This window comes from Copidosoma floridanum, unplaced genomic scaffold, assembly GCF_036245765.1.
Source record: "Copidosoma floridanum isolate Cflo_tuat_1 unplaced genomic scaffold, Cflo_Japanese_pri ptg000016l, whole genome shotgun sequence".
Lineage (NCBI taxonomy): Eukaryota > Metazoa > Arthropoda > Insecta > Hymenoptera > Encyrtidae > Copidosoma > Copidosoma floridanum.
The window spans coordinates 3,224,072-3,243,395 of NW_028321893.1; the positions used below are offsets into that span (position 1 = coordinate 3,224,072).

The 19,324-nt window shown below is 36.9% G+C and overlaps 2 protein-coding genes across 2 annotated transcripts in view; one reads left to right on the forward strand and one right to left on the reverse strand.

Annotated features, from left to right (window-relative positions):
- The window catches only part of LOC149374652 (uncharacterized), a 30,142-nt gene extending 24,022 nt beyond the window's left edge, over positions 1 to 6,120 (forward strand). Inside the window, exon 5 of the mRNA XM_089592385.1 lies at positions 5,942 to 6,120. Within this exon, the coding sequence (XP_089448511.1) occupies positions 5,942 to 6,120 (179 nt within the window). The remainder of the gene's footprint in view (positions 1 to 5,941) is intronic.
- The window catches only part of LOC106645100 (protein white), a 609,536-nt gene that overhangs the window by 52,095 nt on the left and 538,117 nt on the right, over positions 1 to 19,324 (reverse strand). The gene's annotated exons all lie outside the window — the stretch shown is intronic.

The following is a 19,324-nucleotide window of genomic DNA, read 5'->3' on the forward strand; positions in this document are numbered from 1 at the left end:
GTCTCAGTATTCATGACTATTAAAAATCCCACATTCTTAGGGTGCATCGGAGACAAAAATCCATGGCCCTTATGTAAATAAAAAAACAGACATCCATATAATTATTTCTTTATTTAGTTCTATCTTACCGTGCTTATAGTTCCTATACAATAGGAGTATAGTGCCTATACAACTAATGGTATCACGTTGCAATAATAATACCTTAAGTATTGCCTATTCCGTTAAAAGCTGGTACATTTCCACTAAACCTTACATCTTAATTTGCTGGTCTAAGAGCTTTGAAGGCTATAAATGACGCTAAGATTGCTTGAAAACAAATAAAGATGGGTTGAGGATATAAAAACTAATAAAAAAATTATAGTTTTGAAAAGAACTTCATTCAAAACCATATAAAAATGGCTTATGTCAACATTTTAGCTCTGCAAAAGGCTTGATTGATACAAAAAAATGTTTTATGTAAAGCTACTTTACTAAGATCTTACGGACTATGACTTTACGAAGTTGCAAGAACTTTGGAAGTACTTCAAACATTTCCAAAAAGTTGTTATGAGAAATGCTTCGCCAGCTTTGTTCCGCGTTTTTCTTAATCTGTAACAGTAAATTCTGATAGTAAAAATAATCACGGTGATCACTAGATTTTCTATGAAAAATTAGGCAGTTCTTTCAAAACATCTAATTCAATAAAATAGCTCCGTTTTGTTTTTTTTGTATTTTAGAAAAAGCAATAAAATAAGCCCGCTTCTAGAGCCAATTTTTGAAACTATTGTTATATAAGCAATTAAAATATTTTTCTTAACTCTTTCTTCTCACTTTATAGGAATTTTAATCTAGTTTTAAATAAAAATTGTAAGCACTACACAGTATGTATAAATATTTGTATGCAGTCTATCATAGAAGCTATATGTAACTACTGTTGAATAGAAACAATTGTTTTACCATACATGTTATGATTTTCATTATATGCTGTAACTAAAATAAGGCTTTGAAAGGTGCACCAGGTACCCGAAGTTTAGAGCAGAATAGAATTACCCAGAAGACTTATTCACAGTGCTCGTTCTACATGATCACATTGTAGAGTACAATCATCACAATGGTTACATGAGCAAAATCGTTCGATTATGTCTATGAAATTAAGACATATTTGCAGTCTTTACTATAATGGAATATGTGATGGACATCCAAGGCCTTATAAGACAACACGATACCTATATACTAAAAGTGTTAGCAATTATTTCACTTTATGAAGGTTATGAATCAGAAGTATTTCTCCTCCAGCTGCTATTTTCTTAGCGAAGGCTACATGATAAAAAGAAACGCAACAATTTGTTGACTTGAAATGTCTCATGATGAATAATATTGGTTATAAGTTCATATTGACTACAAGAAAATTGGTAATGTAGTTCGTGGAAGTCTCAAAGATATTAAAAAAATTTTTCTGGTTAAAGAATGTAAAAAAAAAGCTTAGGGTGTATTTTGCAAGTTATCAATATAACTGACTATCCACCATTCAGGCCTGCAAAATTGATTACTGGATGCCCCCACTATCATTGTACTAATAGATCTATAAGTATGAGTGCCGTGCACAATGTAAATCGAATAAAAAATTTTACTTCCGTATAAACTAAGAGGATGTTACTCGCACTGAGGATAAGGTACAGTAAAATATTATGAAAATAGTTTTATTTCAAATAAAACAAATAAAAGTTATGTAAGGGTCCGTTTAAATTATAACTATTACGCAGTAAATATTAATATAGCTCCGTATTTCAATAAAACAAATAAGTTAGAAAAAAGCAACAAGGACTTCTACATTAAAGATGATGAAGATACCCATACAACTCTTTTAGAGAAGCACGTTGAGTTATCTCAGCTAAAAGTTAAAAGGAATTCTTCTAAACGTATTTGATAGCATCCGAAAAAAGGTGGTAAAAGATTATTAAGAAGAGGTGAGACAATTTCCTAAGACTGTTGGCTTTTACGAGAGCCATTTATTTATTTATAACTTTTTGGATTATTAACAAATGTATTAAATCAAAGTTTTTTACTATCATTCTTGTTACTTTTTTTTCTTGATCTTCTTATGATGTAGACTTAAAGATTAATTATTACTATGCAGAAAAAATTCATTTCGTTAATTGATTTATATATGAAAATCAGCCAGAAGTATAGAGGAAAATTGTATTTGTATGGTAGAATTAGTTTTTCAGCCCTAAAAATTCTGACTAGCTCAAAAAAAAGGATCGTAGTTTCAACGCCCAGTATTGAGTTAACATAGAAGTTGGCAAAAAAATGTTTTTTGCGTCTAGAAAAAAATTAAAAAATTTCACAAAAAAGCATATTATGTACAAAGATATGACATTCTCCTAGCAATGAAATAAGCGACGTTAAGCTTAAATCAGATTAGCCGTTTTTTTACAACTCATAAAAAACTGCCATTTTGAGCCATTTATTTGACATTTTTTAACCCATACTATATACAATTTTTAAAGCTAAAATTCAAACACAATGTAGATATTGTAAGACATGCTTATAAAAGTATAGCTTGATGGGGTTAAATCTTTTTGAGAACTGCAGCCAAAACATATGAAAGGTCCTTTCTAGGAATGGTTATTAAATTAAAAGTTAATAAAATTAAAATTGAAAGAGCATAAATAAGTTTTTTATCGTTATGTATATTTACTCCACAAGTATCTATAAGATAGTAAAAAATCCTAATTCTTAGTAACTTCAATGCTGACTTATTACAAAATTTTATTTACAGTTTTATCAACTACATTCTCATTATTACAAATTTCCGTATTATGAACATTTTTTGCAAAAACTGATTTTTTTCATAAATAAAATTATATTTTTGTGATTAATACCATAGATAAAAACGATAATAAGAATGCTAATACATGTACGTAATAAATACGTTATATGCAGTAGCAATTTTTAAAATTCAAGCTTTTAAATTACAAGTTGCAACTTGAATTCTTTTTGGAAACCAATCAAAGAAGTAATTTTTTATCATTTTCATTATTTTTGGAGCACTGACGTTGAAGCTAGCCCTAGAAATTTTTATATTTTGTTAGAAAAAGTTCTCTTATGAAAAAAAGTTTTTAACACTTAAAGAGATTGAAAAAGAATCTAGACAGAAGTAAAAGACAAAAGCATGTGTAAAAACAAAGCACAAATGTTAGGTGTAATGTAACAAATGAGAAAGTGAGAAAACTTAGGAGAACTAAAAAAAAATTTGTCATGAGAATGAGAGCTTAAAAATTGGAAGGATGATGTAAAACAATAATGACAAGCAAAAACTATTAAATGTATCTATCTTCTGTTAAGTTCTGCACCATACTGTCTGCTTTCATTCACCTCTTACTCTGCTTTCAGATTGTCTCTGTTTCTTTGCTTCAAGCTTACGCTGTTTCTCATGATTAAGAGTGATCTGATAACAAGAGCATTTTACAACAATAAATTTTTGTTTTTGTTTATACGTTTCTTAAGTTAATTCATTGTAAAAGCTCCCATTTCCCTGTATTTAAAACATACGAATGTATTGACAAATTTTGGCATTACCAACATGTTCAATTTGAACTAAAATACCTTGTGTTCTTGTTTTAAGGCTCACAGTTGTAAACAAATTTTGTGTCAACATGGTCTATTGACCAACAAACACTACTGATATCAAGTTAATAACGTAGATGACTGCACTTTTTTTGGAAATTTCTGATATCTTATTTGTAAATATATTATTCGTATAACCCAAAGCAAGACATGTAATGTTTGCGTCGTACTTCATTTTTATACAACAAGCTAATCTTTCGTAACCCATCTTGAATATTATTTTTAAACAGCAAAGAAATAACTAGTATGACTAATACTTTACTGATAACTTTACTGATACTTTACTAATAGACACTTAATTAAGGAACTAATTATTGGTAAGTTGTACAAACTTTCATAGTTGATAAATATTGTAATAAACGTAGCTTTACTTGGTTATGCAAGCCACTGCCTGTGTGTTAGCATACCACTAACCAACTGACTGTACAATATCAATTTATTTAATAACACAATAAAAACAGCTATAAACAAAGGTAGTCGTAGCTTAATAACTTAAGTACAATCTTGCAAATACTCACCTAACCAGTTGAAGCTTCTGCTATATCTTTTCAGCAGAGCTCCTTACTGTTATTACTGGGCAACTTAAATTTATTTAATATACTTAAGTTATCTGCTTTCTATTTACATAAAATCTCCCGAAGCTGCTTCCGATGAATAACAGTTATAATTACATGTCATGAAATAAAGCTTAGGCTCATATGTAATGTTGTCTTGTATATTTAACTTTATCTTGAACATGTAATTTGTTAGGAGCACGCCATTTTAATATAAGTCAAAATAAGTTGGTATAACTTGGAAAAACTTTAGTTTACGATCTACATATTTCTGTCAAATGGCTAGGAGCATGACTGTGTGTTAAAATGTCATTAAGTCTAGTTATTTTCCAAAAAATATAACTTTCATAATAAAATATACCAAATGCTGCTGACTCAATTGCATAAAACAGACCTTAAAATCTTAACAAGAGACCAAAGTTCAAAGTCAACATAGAGGTAAAACTTTAAAATATTCATAAAATGACGTAGAAGTAAATCTAATGTAAGACGAAACATTTCAAAAAAGTTAAGAATCCTCAAGTCATGTATGACAATGATGTATAAAAATGCCAGAAGAACTATGTTTAAAACTGTTCAAAGTTTATAATTTGTGATGTGAGAAAATGTTTAAAATACAAAAACCAATTTCTTAACATTGTTAAAATGCTACAAGATTTTTTGTCGTCCAAAAAAATTCAACGACAAATAAGTGGGTGCTTTAGTACCTTAATATATAAGAAAACATATATGGCAGACAGCATACAAACGTGAGACATAAATTCGTTCTCCGTACTTAACGTAAGCGGCGACATTACCTACGTTAGTTAAAAAAAAAAGCTTAAGATAACAAAGTAAAAGTTACCACACAAACATATAATCTATGGATCGTCCAAGTCTAAAGATCATCCTCATCATCATCATCATCATTATCATCATTGTCATCATGATCATCATGATAATCATCATCATCAACATCATTCTTATCATAATTATTGTCATTATTGGTATCATTCTCATTATTGTCATCCTTGTCAAAATCATTATCGTCATTAACATTATTGACATCATTATCATTCTCATTATTGTTATTAGCACCATTATCATCAAACCTAACTTTATCATTATAATCATTTCAATCATTGACTTTATGATAGTTGTAATTATCATTATCATTGTTATTAAAATCATTATCATTGTTATCATTGTTATCATCATTATCAAAATTATCATCATAATTATATTTAGCATCATCATCATAATCATTATCAGCAGCATCATGAATAAAATCATTTACATTATCAACATCATCATTGTAATCAACATCAACATTATTATCATAATCATTATCGTTACCATCATTATCATTATAATTTTTATTATTACTATTGTCATTATTATTATTATCATTATCATCATTATTATCATAATTATCAACAACATCGTCAACATAATTATTATTATCATCATTATTATTATCAAAATCATTGTTATGATTATCATCATCAATATCATTATCATAATTATTATTATTGTTATTATCATCATGATCATTGTCATTATTGTTATTGTCATCATTATCTTCATCATTATTATTGTCATTATCATCATCATTATTATTATTATTATTATCATTATCATCATTAAAACAAACATCCTTATTGAAATTATATTTATCATCGTCATTATCACCATCATCAACATCATTGCTTAGTTTTGAAAATCTTTATTGAATATGACTTAGCGACTAGTACAGATGTAGACAATTATATCACTTTTGTCGATGTGATCTCCCTCAGCTTTTTCTTCCTTAAGTCCTGGATGGCCAGTGTGTCAGCCCGCGCGCGGCTCAGCAGCTCCGCAGAAGCAGTACGCGCGCAGAACGAAGGAGGGCGCGCGTGCCGTCATCTTGTCGGACGTTGATCGCGGAAAACGAGCCGAAAAATCCACCCGAATCGCTCCTGGAGCGACATACTAGTTGCCGCCCACCAAGGCGGGTCGGCTTTCTTGACCATCAGGGGGTGGCGTTGGTGGACCAGGATTCACTATGGGGAGCAATACAATTGGTCGCACGTATTCACCAGTCGCTGTATTCACGGTGACCGTGCGCACCAATCCATCAGGACCAGGCTGGGCGCTAATGATACGACCTAGCGGCCAACGACCGCTCGATTGGAGGAGATTGGCGTTTAGTAGGATGACGAAGTCGCCGACGGCAAAACTTCAGCGAGCAACGGTGCACCAAGAGTCCATGCACGCTTGGCCGCGTAGGTGCTAGTGACCCTGTATCTGCCGTGAAGAGCTCGAGTATGGGCCCAAGAAAGGACCAGCGAGGCTAGTGAAGGGGCTTCGCTAAGGATCGGTGGATGCCGCTCTTTGTAAGGTAGCGAGGAGAAATCCAGCCGCCCGCCAACGCGCAAAACGCCGTTGGTGTCGAGGAAAACCGCAAGAGAAGTCGAAAGGCTCCTTTGTGGCAATTGCTTGCCGTTCTGCAAACGCGCGCACTCTCCGCTGAACGTTTTTGATTGGCTCAAACGGACGCAGGCCAGGAAGGCATCTTGAAGCTCGGCGGGGGTCAGTGGTGAGAGCACCGGCAGGACAGGTAGGCGACGCAACTGGCGCCAGACCCACCAACAAGTGCGCCCGAGAATGACGAGTAGAGTGTGAAGCTTGGAATATTGTGCAAGTATGCTTGGCTCAGCCAGATGGGTGGCGTAGCAGGCCAATGGCAGAAGTGTCACCTCTTGAAGTGCTTCCTGGGGCCAGGCTCGGTTGTTTTCGGCAAGCCACGGCGGAACGTCCCACCACAGGAGTTGTTGAATGAGGCTGGACATGCCCGCGCTTCGAGTGGCCACGTCGGCTGGATTGGACTGCGACGACACGTACCGCCAGGCGCTCAAGGGTAGTGTGTCCTGTATCTGGGCCACGTAGTTGTCGACAAGGGCGTTGATGGTTGGCTGATCAAAGCGAACCCAGTGCAGCACAATTTGCGAGTCGCACCAGGCGTGACAGCACTCAATCGGAACTGCTAGTTCTTCGGCCGTCGAGCGCAGAAGCTTAGCAGCCAGCAGGGTGGCGCAGAGCTCCAAGTGAGAAATGGTCATCCGGGCCACGGGCACGGTCATTGGCTGAAGAGTGCGGATGGGCGCCAGCTTCGTGCGAGCGAGGAGGATGTGGCAGCAGACAGAACTGTCCGTGGCCTGGAGTCTAGAGTACAGGGCAGCAGCCATCGTGTGGCAGCTGGCATCGAAAAATACGTGCAGGTGAAAGTCCGCTAACGCGACCGTTCCGATCCAACGAGGCAGGGATAGACCGGAGATGGCTTGGAGCTCGGCAGCAAAGGCAGTCCACCTTTGAATCATGGACGACGGAGCAGACTCGTCCCAGTCCAGGTTGGCTTGCCATAAGTCTTTCAGCAGGAGTCTGGCGTTCAGCACGATCGGCGCAATCCAACCGCATGGATTAAACAGGCCCGCGAGCGCTGCGAACATGGTCCTCTTGGTGGTTCGGTGCTGTATGAAGGAAGGTGGTAGCAGGAAGCAATCTGACGGTAGGTCCCAGCACACACCGAGCTCCCTAACTATACCTTCAGCGCCAAGCTGACACCAAGTGGGCCGCAGGTGCACATTGTCGGGGAGGTCGTCCAGCAGCTCGGGCACATTGGCTACCCACTTGCGCAGTTGAAACCCGCCAGCTTGCAGAAGTTCGATTAGCTGGTCACGAATATGTTAAGCCGTGGCGATGTCGTCGGCACTCGAGAGTATGTCATCGACGTAGCGGTCGTTCATCACCACGGGAACTGCCTTGGGCCAATGGTGCCCTTCGTCCTCGCACAGCTGCTGCACAGTGCACAAGGAGAGATACGTTGAGCACGAAGCGCCGTAGGTGACTGTTAACAGCTGGTAGTGCGTGGGCGGCTGGTTTTTAGGTCGACGTCACGCTTGTCAATCCAGATCTGACGAAACATCATGTGGACATCGCTGCAGAAGGCGATTTGGTGTCGTCGCCAGCGTAGGAGCACGCTGGGGAGCGCGGTCTGCAGCCTAGGGCCCGCGAAAAGGACGCCGTTTAAGCTGTAGCCGCTCGATGTTGGTTTCGAGGCGTTGAACACGACGCGAAGCCTGCGGCCCTTATTGCTGCTCTGCCAGATTCCGTGATGTTGGATATAGTGCACTGGTCGGGGCGACTCCGTGCGCAGATTGTCAGGCAGTGGCCTCATGTGGCCCAGAGCGATGCACTCTGCCATAAATTGCACATATTCAGCACCCATCGCTGGGGTCCACTGGAGGCGACGATGCAACGAGTGAAGGGTGGCCGTGGCTTTCTACAGGCTGTTGCCGAGCAGCCGCGCTCTGTCGTTCTTTAATGGCAGACGAACGACATAGTGGCCATCCGAAGCACGATGGTGGTCGAGGAAGATGCGCTCGCACTCAATGTCCTCTGGAGCGTGGCAGCTGACTTGTGGTACTTCCTCGAGCTCCCAAAAGCCCTGCAGCAGCGCAGCCAGCTCGCGATGCCAAGACGGTGCTCCGTTCATGTACAGTGTTGAGCCAACAGTAAAAGCTGCTGGCTGCAGGCCAGGAGCACGGCCGACGAGGGTTTAGCCGAAGATCGTGTGCTGACCGATAATGTCGCCCCGCTGGACGGATTCCACCCTCAATATGCGGCTGTAGACGTCGGCACCGAGGAGCAGGCCACCAAGGTAATCGGCGGCGCATCTCTGCCTGGGTCGATGTGCAGATGGGTCCGAGTTCTCGAGCGGACGACCGACTCACCTCCTATTCCGGACATGCTCGCATTGGTGTGCTCCAGCGTGGCGTTGAGCCGTCGCACCAGGTTCGCAGAGACGATCGTGACATCGGCGCACGTATCGAGGAGGGCTCAGATTATCGCGCGCCAGCTGGACGGCCCACTCAGCTGGACGAGAGCGGTCGGTAGCACGGCGAGTCAGGAAGAGGGCGACGGGCCCAGGTCGTCAGCACGGGTTGCACCGACGGGGTCGGCCTTCGGCCGTTTTGGTGATGGCAGACCGTCAGATGGGTCCAATGACCGTCGACGGCTGCTGTCGTGAAGCAGGCTGTGGTTCTATTCTCGGCAGTGCTGACAAACAGATCGGGAGGGGCAGAACTTTAACAGGTGGCCCGTTTGGAGACAATTAAAACATAGTCGGGCTTAGTAGACCAGGTCTCGCCGAGCGTGCGCGTCGAGGCCTTGAAATCGAGCGCAGTGCCCCAGGTAATGAGTTTCGCTGCAGGACGGGCATGGAGGCAGAGCTGCGACAGTTGCGAGGGAGCGATAGTGCTGCCCAGAAGATGATGAAGCTGGTGGACGGATGCTGGGTGTGCTCGCTTGCCACGCTGGGCGGGATGCCTCAATGGAGCTGAGAGCGTGGCACTGTCAGTGAAGAAAGTTCGTCATGGCGGCGATAGTCGCAGTCTCAATCCCAGTCCTTGTGTTGGCGCCCTCGAGCCGCTCGAGCTTGTCCTCCCAGGCACGCTGGGTAGTTGGGTCCATGCTGGTCATGGCACAAGAGATCAACCAGTCATCCCACTGGAGGACAGGACGGTCCAAAGCTTGCAACTGGTCCCGGTGGCGACCCAGCGTATCAAGAAGGCTCCACAGACTTCTGGCCGACTCGTCCCTTAAAGGCCTGATGTTGCGTAGCGCCGTTAGATGATCGTGTACTAGGAGATGGCGGTGTTCAAACCGTGCCTCGAGCGCGGCCCAAGCGGTCAAGTAGTTGGCGCCAACGATCTGGATCGCGTCGAGGGCTGTTTTGGCATCTCTCTCTACGAGAAACTTTAAGTAAAACAGTCGCTCGACATCGGTGAGCTGTTGATCGCTATGCACTAGCGCTCGAAAGAGATCCCGGAAGCTTTTCCAGTCTTCTTTTTTCCCGGAGAAGGCGGGAATACTCATTCGGGGCAGGCGGGGTTCCCAACTCAATGAAGCGCGCCTGGGGCCCGCTCCACCATTGCCAGGGGTGGTACGAGGGTGCTCCTCGCGTTGTAGAGGTGTGCGCGTGACTCTATGTACTCAGCCTCCGATGTCGAGTACATTTGGGTTGGTGACTCCTGCTTCTCGGGAGGAGGCGTCTCAATGAGCCTCAGATGATTGGCCTGAAAGTTGCTCCAGGAGCCATCCAGCAACTCAAGCCTTACTTCGACGAGGCCGGTGGTCCAGGCCGAGGGCTTGGTTTGCGTAACGGCCAGCACGAAACAAGCAATGACGTCTGCCAGAGCGCAATGGGCGCCAAATAGGTTAGCCCAGCCCTTGTTGGACCTGAAAGAGCAATCATAAGCTTGACAGTTGCACAAAACTGCTATTGCCATCAGGCCAAGCCTGGCTTTGTCCTCACTTCCACAAATTGAAGAGCCCTGAAAGGGGCTGATGCACTTGCGCACGGTTACCCCCCTCCATCGTGCAAGTATACAAAACTTTCCCCACCATATAAGCTAAGGCTACGTGGATATAAGGGGGCGCTCTTGCACACAGAGGGCAGTTGGTCAGACACTATGGCAACACGAAGTCATCGGCCAGCTGGACGCACCGGCTACCGAAGAGGTTTTAAGACCCATTCACCGAACCCGGAAGCAATCTGACTAGGGCATAGTAGTCAATAAAGCAATTATTCACTAACATGGCGTCCAATTACTCACCTCGTCCGAATCGTCCTGCTTTGAGGGACCCACACACCACGTTTCTTAAGCTAGCAGCAACCCGGACCCTCGACACCAAGGCCCTCCTGGAGTTGCTCTACCACGACGCACCCGGGAAGCTTCCGGAGGCGCTTCTCGCACCACTCACAGCGAGCCTACCTAAAAGGAAGCGACGTTCAGAGAGGCAACGAGTTCAGCGCAATACCAGGAGGTGTACGTCTGCATCGGCCACCCAGCTTTGCAGTGTGGTGGTGATACCGCCCACCAACACGCACCTGTAGGAGCACCATCGGAGGGAGCAATCCGCTCTAAAAACCTCCGACCCATACATAGCTCCCACAACACCGGTTCGGACCCCTACTTTGTCACCACGAGTAGACGTGGCCCCCGGGTCCCCCACATTCCGATCAGCGCAGGCTAACCCTGAGCCACCCAGGGCAACGAATCCAGGGGCTCAGGTTTCCAGGATATCCGCAGTTCAAGACGTTGAGGGACCGGCAGGAACAAGGAAGCCGACTAGGCCCAGTCTTCTCTCTGCTCTGGCACGCCACCTGTATGCCGAAATCCCTCGGGGTAGGCTTCGAACACTCAAGGTAGGAGGTTACTCACGAGGCACCTATTCGTAGTACGATCATACTGCCATAATTGAAGCCGCAACATCAATCGGCCCTTATTAGGGCCACAACTAAGTCGACGTATTGGAGCTCCCTTCCAGACCAACTGGTCCAGGAAGGGCCAACCATGCCGACTCACGTAACAAAATTAACACGTATGTGTGCGGTAAATACGACGGGGAAAAGAAGAAAGAGCAAGAAAGAGGGAGACTTACACCTTATGTACACACACACACGCGTAGACGCTTGCGTGCATCACGCATTAAAAAATTAAGGTTAAATGCTAACCTTGATAAACCGCCCGTATTGCGTTTGCTCTAGTCATGACAAGGTATAGGTACACCTGTGAGAAAGGCAATGTGGCCGCCGCTACTGACGAAATAACCAGTAATAGCGACACGGCTTCATGTCTGCCATGGCCCTATGTATGACAAGCGATGGACCACGGGCTATGCGGTGGCCGTGGCAGCCTTGTATTCAACTTGTAACGCGGATGCTCGTGAGGCACGCGTTAATGGCGGCACAACCTCGTCGTGGCCATGATCAGGCAACGCAAGCCGGACCGCGGGCATGATGGCGGCCACGATGGCTTAATACAACCAACACTTTGACATCAGTAATAGTATACTCGCATTATGTTTTGTGCTGAACAGTCTCCTTAGTTTACACCTGCTCTGCAATGGTTGCTGTTTGTTTCTTACTCGCTCACAATCTGACTCGAAGGACCAATGTTAAGCTTTGGAAATCTTTATTAAATATGACTTAGCGCCTAGTACAGAGTTGCAGTCAATTATATCACTTGTGTCGATGTGATCTCCCTCAGCTCTTTCTTCCTTAGGTCCTCGATTGTCAGTGTGTCAGCCCACGCGTGGCTCGGCAGCTCCACAGGAACAGTACGCCCGCAGAACGAAAGAAGGTGCGCGTGCCGTCATCTTGTCGTATGTTGATGGCGAGAAACAAGCCGAACAATCATTGTATTAATATTGTCGTAATTATTATTATTATTTTCGTTATTATTCTCACTATCAACACTGTTATGATTTTTATTATCATCATCATAATCAATGTTATAATTGTCATTATCATCATCATCATTATAATCATGATCATTTACACTATCATCGTCATAATCACTATCATCATTGTTATTATTATTATTATCATTATCATTATAATTTTTATCATTGTTATCTTGATCGTAATCAGCGTCATTATCATTATTTTTACTGTCATTAATGACATGATTGTTATCATTATCATAATCGGCATTATTTTCATCGACATTATTATCATCATTATTAACATCACTATATCTTCATAGTTGAACTTATCATGTAAATCAACTTTATAACTGACATCACTATTTCATTAAATAAACATCATCAATAACATCATCATTATTACTATGATCCTTACTACTATCATTATTATCATTATAATTATCATCATCAACATCGTTATCATTGTCACTATTATCATCATCAGTATCATTTTCATTTTTATAATTAGTAACGTCATCATTATAATAATTTTCATCATTGTCATCATCATCATTATTGTTATCATGGTCTTTATCATCATTATCTTCATTATCCTCATCTTCATCACATTGTAACCTTTTGTACTTTGCTTAGGCTATACAGAAACTTGAGTATGTTTCGCTGAGTCCTTAGCCTCTTTAAATAAAAATTTAATTCAATTTTTTTCACGCGTGGAGTCGTTTGAGCGAGCATCAAAAATTCCTGCACTCAATAACATTTCAGCTTCTTGATAAAGGAATTCCGAAAGCTTTTCTAAATCAAACTTATTACTAGTTGGGGTTGAAGCAAACCGAACATAATTATAAAGCATAGAACTTGGAAGTCTTCGTATATCATCATTAGCCAAAATAATGTTGTATAAATATCCCGTATCTTTAAAGGTTTTTATTACATTAATTGCATTTTTAAAATTTGTAGCAAAATCAATAAAACTTATTTTATGAGGTTCAAATCGCGCCGAATCTTTTATTTCTTTAACAATTCGCAACAAAATTATCCGAGAATTACCGTATCTCATTTCAAGAGTTTTCATTATTTCCCCGGCACTATTTCCTGTGGAGTACAATGTTTTGACAGCATTTCATGCATCTCCCTTCAAACAATCGTACAAGCGTATCAAATTTTTATTATCAGTAAATTGACCTAACTTTGAAGAATATTCGTATGCTTTTTTAAATCTGATCCAGTCAAGTGGATCTCCTGAAAACGACGATAAATTTTTTGAAAACGTCATACGATTCACAAATCGAGAATCATTAGAATTAAAAAAGGTCTCTCTTATTGTTAACAAGGTTTGTTTTATAACTTTGGCGATTAGAATTGCAGGATCTTCACCATCTCTAACCTGTACCGTTGATCTCAACAAATTTGATACTTGCATTCTATTAGTGTCTCGCGCTAAATGTTCTCAAAGCAATGGTAAGGTTGACGGTAACGAAAGCTCGTCACCAAAATCGACCTCAAACTCATGACGACGATGTGATGCACATTCACGTTCTGGTGTTGGAAGAAGTGGAGGCTCGTCGTCAGAGCCGACCGCAGCATCAGGAGGAAGACGGCAAGGTGCACGTAAGCGCGTATAAGCTGGTTGGACAGGACCTGCAGGTGACGGTGGCAAAAGCTTGTCGTCAAAGTCGACCACAGCAGCAGGAGAAAGACGGTGAGGCACACAATAGTGCACATGAGCTGGTTGGACAGGGCCTGCAGGCGGTGGTGGCCAAAGCTAGTCGTTGAAGTTCACCGCAGCAGCAGGAGAAAGACGGCGAAGCGCACGTAAGGGCGCAGGGGATGGTTGGACAAGACCTGCAGGCGGTGTCGGCAAAAGCTCGTCGTTGATGTTGTCTACAAAATGACCCCGCGTTATTGGTATCATTTATGGAGATTTTTCTTCAGTGCTGTCTTCATCTTTTCTTGTGTTTAACCCCATTGTCAACTGAAGTCACAGACACTTTTCTTCTTCCTTTCATCTCACTCTCATCGTTTATTCGCTCGAGTTACTTTTACGTCTTTCTCCCGGCCGATGCCCCAAAATGTTAGTTTACGTTCAAGAGTTTTTAAGAATAAGACACTTTAAACTTTTTTGTTAATTTTTATTTTACTCTTTGAGACAACCTTTTTTTATGTCTTAATGCAACTATGATTTGCAAAAAAGTGTCGTAGGCTTGCATCGCTGCTGAAAAGAAAAGCACAACGTTTTTCTCGTTGCCAAGAAGATCCACGTCATTTATTCTCGGCGCAACGGTCCGCGAGAGTACCTCTCACCCCGTATGGTGACGTAATGTCATTCCAAGCGGCCTCGGACAATCACCTCTTTATTTCAGATTGCCGTGCTCACAATGCCTACGCAGCAACAATATCCTTGCTACGCTGATTTTTTTTACTTTTATTCATCTATATGCACCCTTCCCAACAGCAATGCAAACCCATAAAGCCTTACATAAAATTGCTATTTCCTATCGTGAACATCTTTCCCCTCTTGCAAAACTTTTGCGCGAACAGTTATCGTTGTCATTATCATCATCATTATCATCATAATTATCAGCATCATCAGCATGATCATCATCATCATCATTATAATGATCGTCAACGTCATCATTATCACCATGATCATTATCGTCCTTATCATCATTATGATCTTTATCAACATCATTACTATTAGTATCATTATCATTATCATCATAAACGTCATTATTATCATTATTATTATTATTATCATTATTATCATTATATAATCACTATGAACATGATAATTATATGTATTGGAATCATTATCATCATCATTATTATAGTTATCGTAATCATCATCATAATCGTTACCATCATTATTATAATCAGTATCATCATTATTATCATTATAATCACTATCTACATCATTATGATGATCTTCATATTTTTTATTATTATTATTGTTATACTCATTATTATTATCATCATTACTATCAGTATTATTTTTAATATTATAATCATCATTATCATTATCATTATCAGCATCATCATCAACATTATAACTATCGTTATCATCATTATTATCATTGCAACTATATTTATACATATATGTATGATAATAATCATTACAATTATAAAACTAACTATAAACATTATTTTCATTATCATAATTATCAACATAATTATCATTATTACCATTCACATCAACATAATCAGCATGATCATTATTATAGTTTTTGTCATCATTATTATCATCATTAGTACCATCATTATTATCGTCATTATCATCATAAGCGTTAACAACGTCATCGTTATGATTTTTTGTATTTTAAACATTGTCATCGTTATCATTTCTGTTATTACTACTTTTATCATTATTATCATTTATATTGTTATTACTGACATCATCATAAATAATATGATTATGATTATTGTAATAAATAATATAATTGTTACTTTTACCATAGACATTATGATAATTATTGTTAATATTATTATTACTATTATTATATTTATCATTATTGCCTTTATCATTATCAGTTTTGTCAACTCTGTCATCATTATTATTATCATTATCAACATAATCGTTATCGTAATTACTTCTACTGTGATAATTATCGTTATTAAAATAGTCATTTTTTTGTTGTCATTGTTCTCAATAACAACATCATCTTTTTTTACATCACTATTATGACCATGATGTTTATTATAATCATTAGTATCGTCATTATTTTGAACATCATCATTATCATTTTTATTATCATCATTATCATATTTACTATGATCATTGTTATTAACATTATCAAAATTATTATAATTATCATTTCCATCATGATGATCTTTCACATTACTATTATTGTTATCATTATAATTATCATTAATATAATAATCATTATAACTATTAAGACTATCATCATTATCATCATTATCATTATCATTATAAATATAATTATAATCATTTTTGTCTTTATTGTTATGAAAGTCATTTTTATTTTCGACAACAACATTATCCTTACTATTAATATCATCGTTCTTACCATTATCAGCATGATTGTCATCTTTATTATGCTTGTTATTATTATTATTATCCTAAGCTTCATCATCATTGATATCGTTATAATTCCCATTATTATAATCAACATCATCATCATTATCTCTATTATAATTATTATCATCATCATTATCATAAATAGTCATAACATCTATAACAAAATTATCATTATTGCTAACACCATAATTATTATTATCATCAACAACATCATCAGTACCTTTATTATTGACATTATCATTATTATTATCGTCCTTATCATAATCACCGTCATTAAAATAATTAACGTCTATTCTATTATCTACAATTTTATTAGTATTATCAACGTTTTTTTAAACGAAAATGACAAAATTAATAAAATCGTATTTTTCATCGACATCATTATCGTTATCAACATTAACGAATTTTATTAGTATTATCAACGTTTTTTTAAACGAAAATGACAAAATTAATAAAATCGTATTTTTCATCGACATCATTATCGTTATCAACATTAACGACTTTATAAAAACATTAATATTGTTATAATTATAATCATCATCATTACAATTTTAATAATAATTATCATTATTATAATTATTATCGTTATAAATATCATTATTATTATAATTATGATCATCAATATCTTTATTATTATAATTTTTTTTGTAATTGTTATATTTATTGTAGCTGCCATTGGTATTATCAACATTATTATCATCATCCTTATTATCATTTTTATTATCATAACCGTCATCTTCATTATTATTTTTATTATTTTCCTTATCATAATGAATGTTATCATTGTCATTACTATTATAATCATTATTATTATTATTATTATCATCATCATCATTATTATTACTATTATTATTTTCAGTATTGTTAACATTATCATTATCATTAATATTATTATAATTACTATTAACATTATTATCATAATCATCATCACTTTTTTAATAATATCGTTAGTATCATTACCATTATCGCCGTAATTATTATTCTTATTATTATCGTCATTATTGTTATTATTATTACTATTATTAACATTATCATCATCATTATTATCATTATCATCATTATCATCATCATCATCATCATCATTATCATCATTATCATCATCGTTATCATCATCATGAACATTATTAGCATCATTATAATTATAATTATTATATTCAAATAAAACGTCCAATGACAGTTGGTAAATAAAGAAACGTCGTTTTATTTTTTAATAAATTCAAAATTTGACAGTACCACCATTGGACGTTGTTTTTAATTATAATTATTATAATTATTATTATTTTTACTATTATAGCCTTTATCATCATGTGTATTATCAACTCTGTCATTATTGACATCATCATTATCAACATTATCGTTATTTAAATTACTTTAGCAGTGATAATAATCTTTAGAAAAAGCGTCGTTATCATTGTTACTATGGTTCTTATTAATGACATTATTATTTTTGTCATCTCTTTTGTAATTATTAAGTTTATTATTATTATTAACATCGTCATTATTCTTACCATTATTATTATCATTATTATCTTCATCATCATATTCATTCTGATAAATATTATTAACATTATCATGATTATTATTATTGTGTGTGTGATATTATAATCATAATTATTATTAATATTATCATTATAATTATTGTTAATATAACCATTGTCATCATTATTATTATGGTTATCACCATTCTCATTGTTATCGTTATTAAAATTGTTATTACTAACAACGCCGTCATGATTATTATTATTATTAGTATCATTACAGTTGTGTTTATAATCGTCATTGTCATAATCATAGTTATTGCCATTATTATTATCATTAACATTATCATTTTTAACATGCTAATTGTCATAATTTTAAGTTTCATGAAAACTGTTATTGTTACTATCAAAATCTTCAGTATCATCATCATCATTATTATCATCATTATCATTATTATGATCATCAACGTCATAATTTTTACCATTATCATTACTGTCATTAATATTTTTATCATCATTATAATCTCTATCAACATTGTTATCATTATCATTATTATTCCAAGTATTATTATTATCATTATAATCATTATTAACATTATTATTTTAAGTAACGTCACCATTATCATCATCATTGTCATTATTATCATTATTATCATAATCATCATAATCTTCATATAATTACTATCAACCTTATTATTATTATTATTGGCAAAATTTTTAACATTACCATTAAAATTATTGTAATCATTATCAACATCGTAACAATTTTTTTTGTCATCATTATCATTGTTATCTTAATTAAATAATCACTACCAACATCGTTATCATAATTATAATTTTTTAATAACTATAATCGTTATAATTATTATTATAATTATCATTATTATCATTATTACTATTCTTATCATTACTATCATCATAATCATTATCATTATCATCATCATTATCATCAGCATTATTATCAGCATCTTTAACATTATCGTTATTATTTCAGATAATATCAACATAAAAATAGTTATTATTATTGTCATTACCATTATTATCGTTATTGTTCTCAAAATTGTTATATTTTTATATATTATAACTAACAATTTAATGAAAATTATTATTATTATTATTATTTTTATTATTACTGTAATTATTGTTATGATTGTCATTATTATCATAGTCATTATTATTATTATTTTCATTTACATAACAATTTCAATAATTTTTATCATCATTATTATCAGTATTGTTAACTTTCTCATCGTTACTATCTTCACGATTATTATTAGCATCATTATCAACATTATTATCATTATTATTTTAATTACTATTATTATTATTATCTTAATAATTATCATTTTGATTTTTATCATTATTATTATTATTATTATTCTTATTATTATTATTTT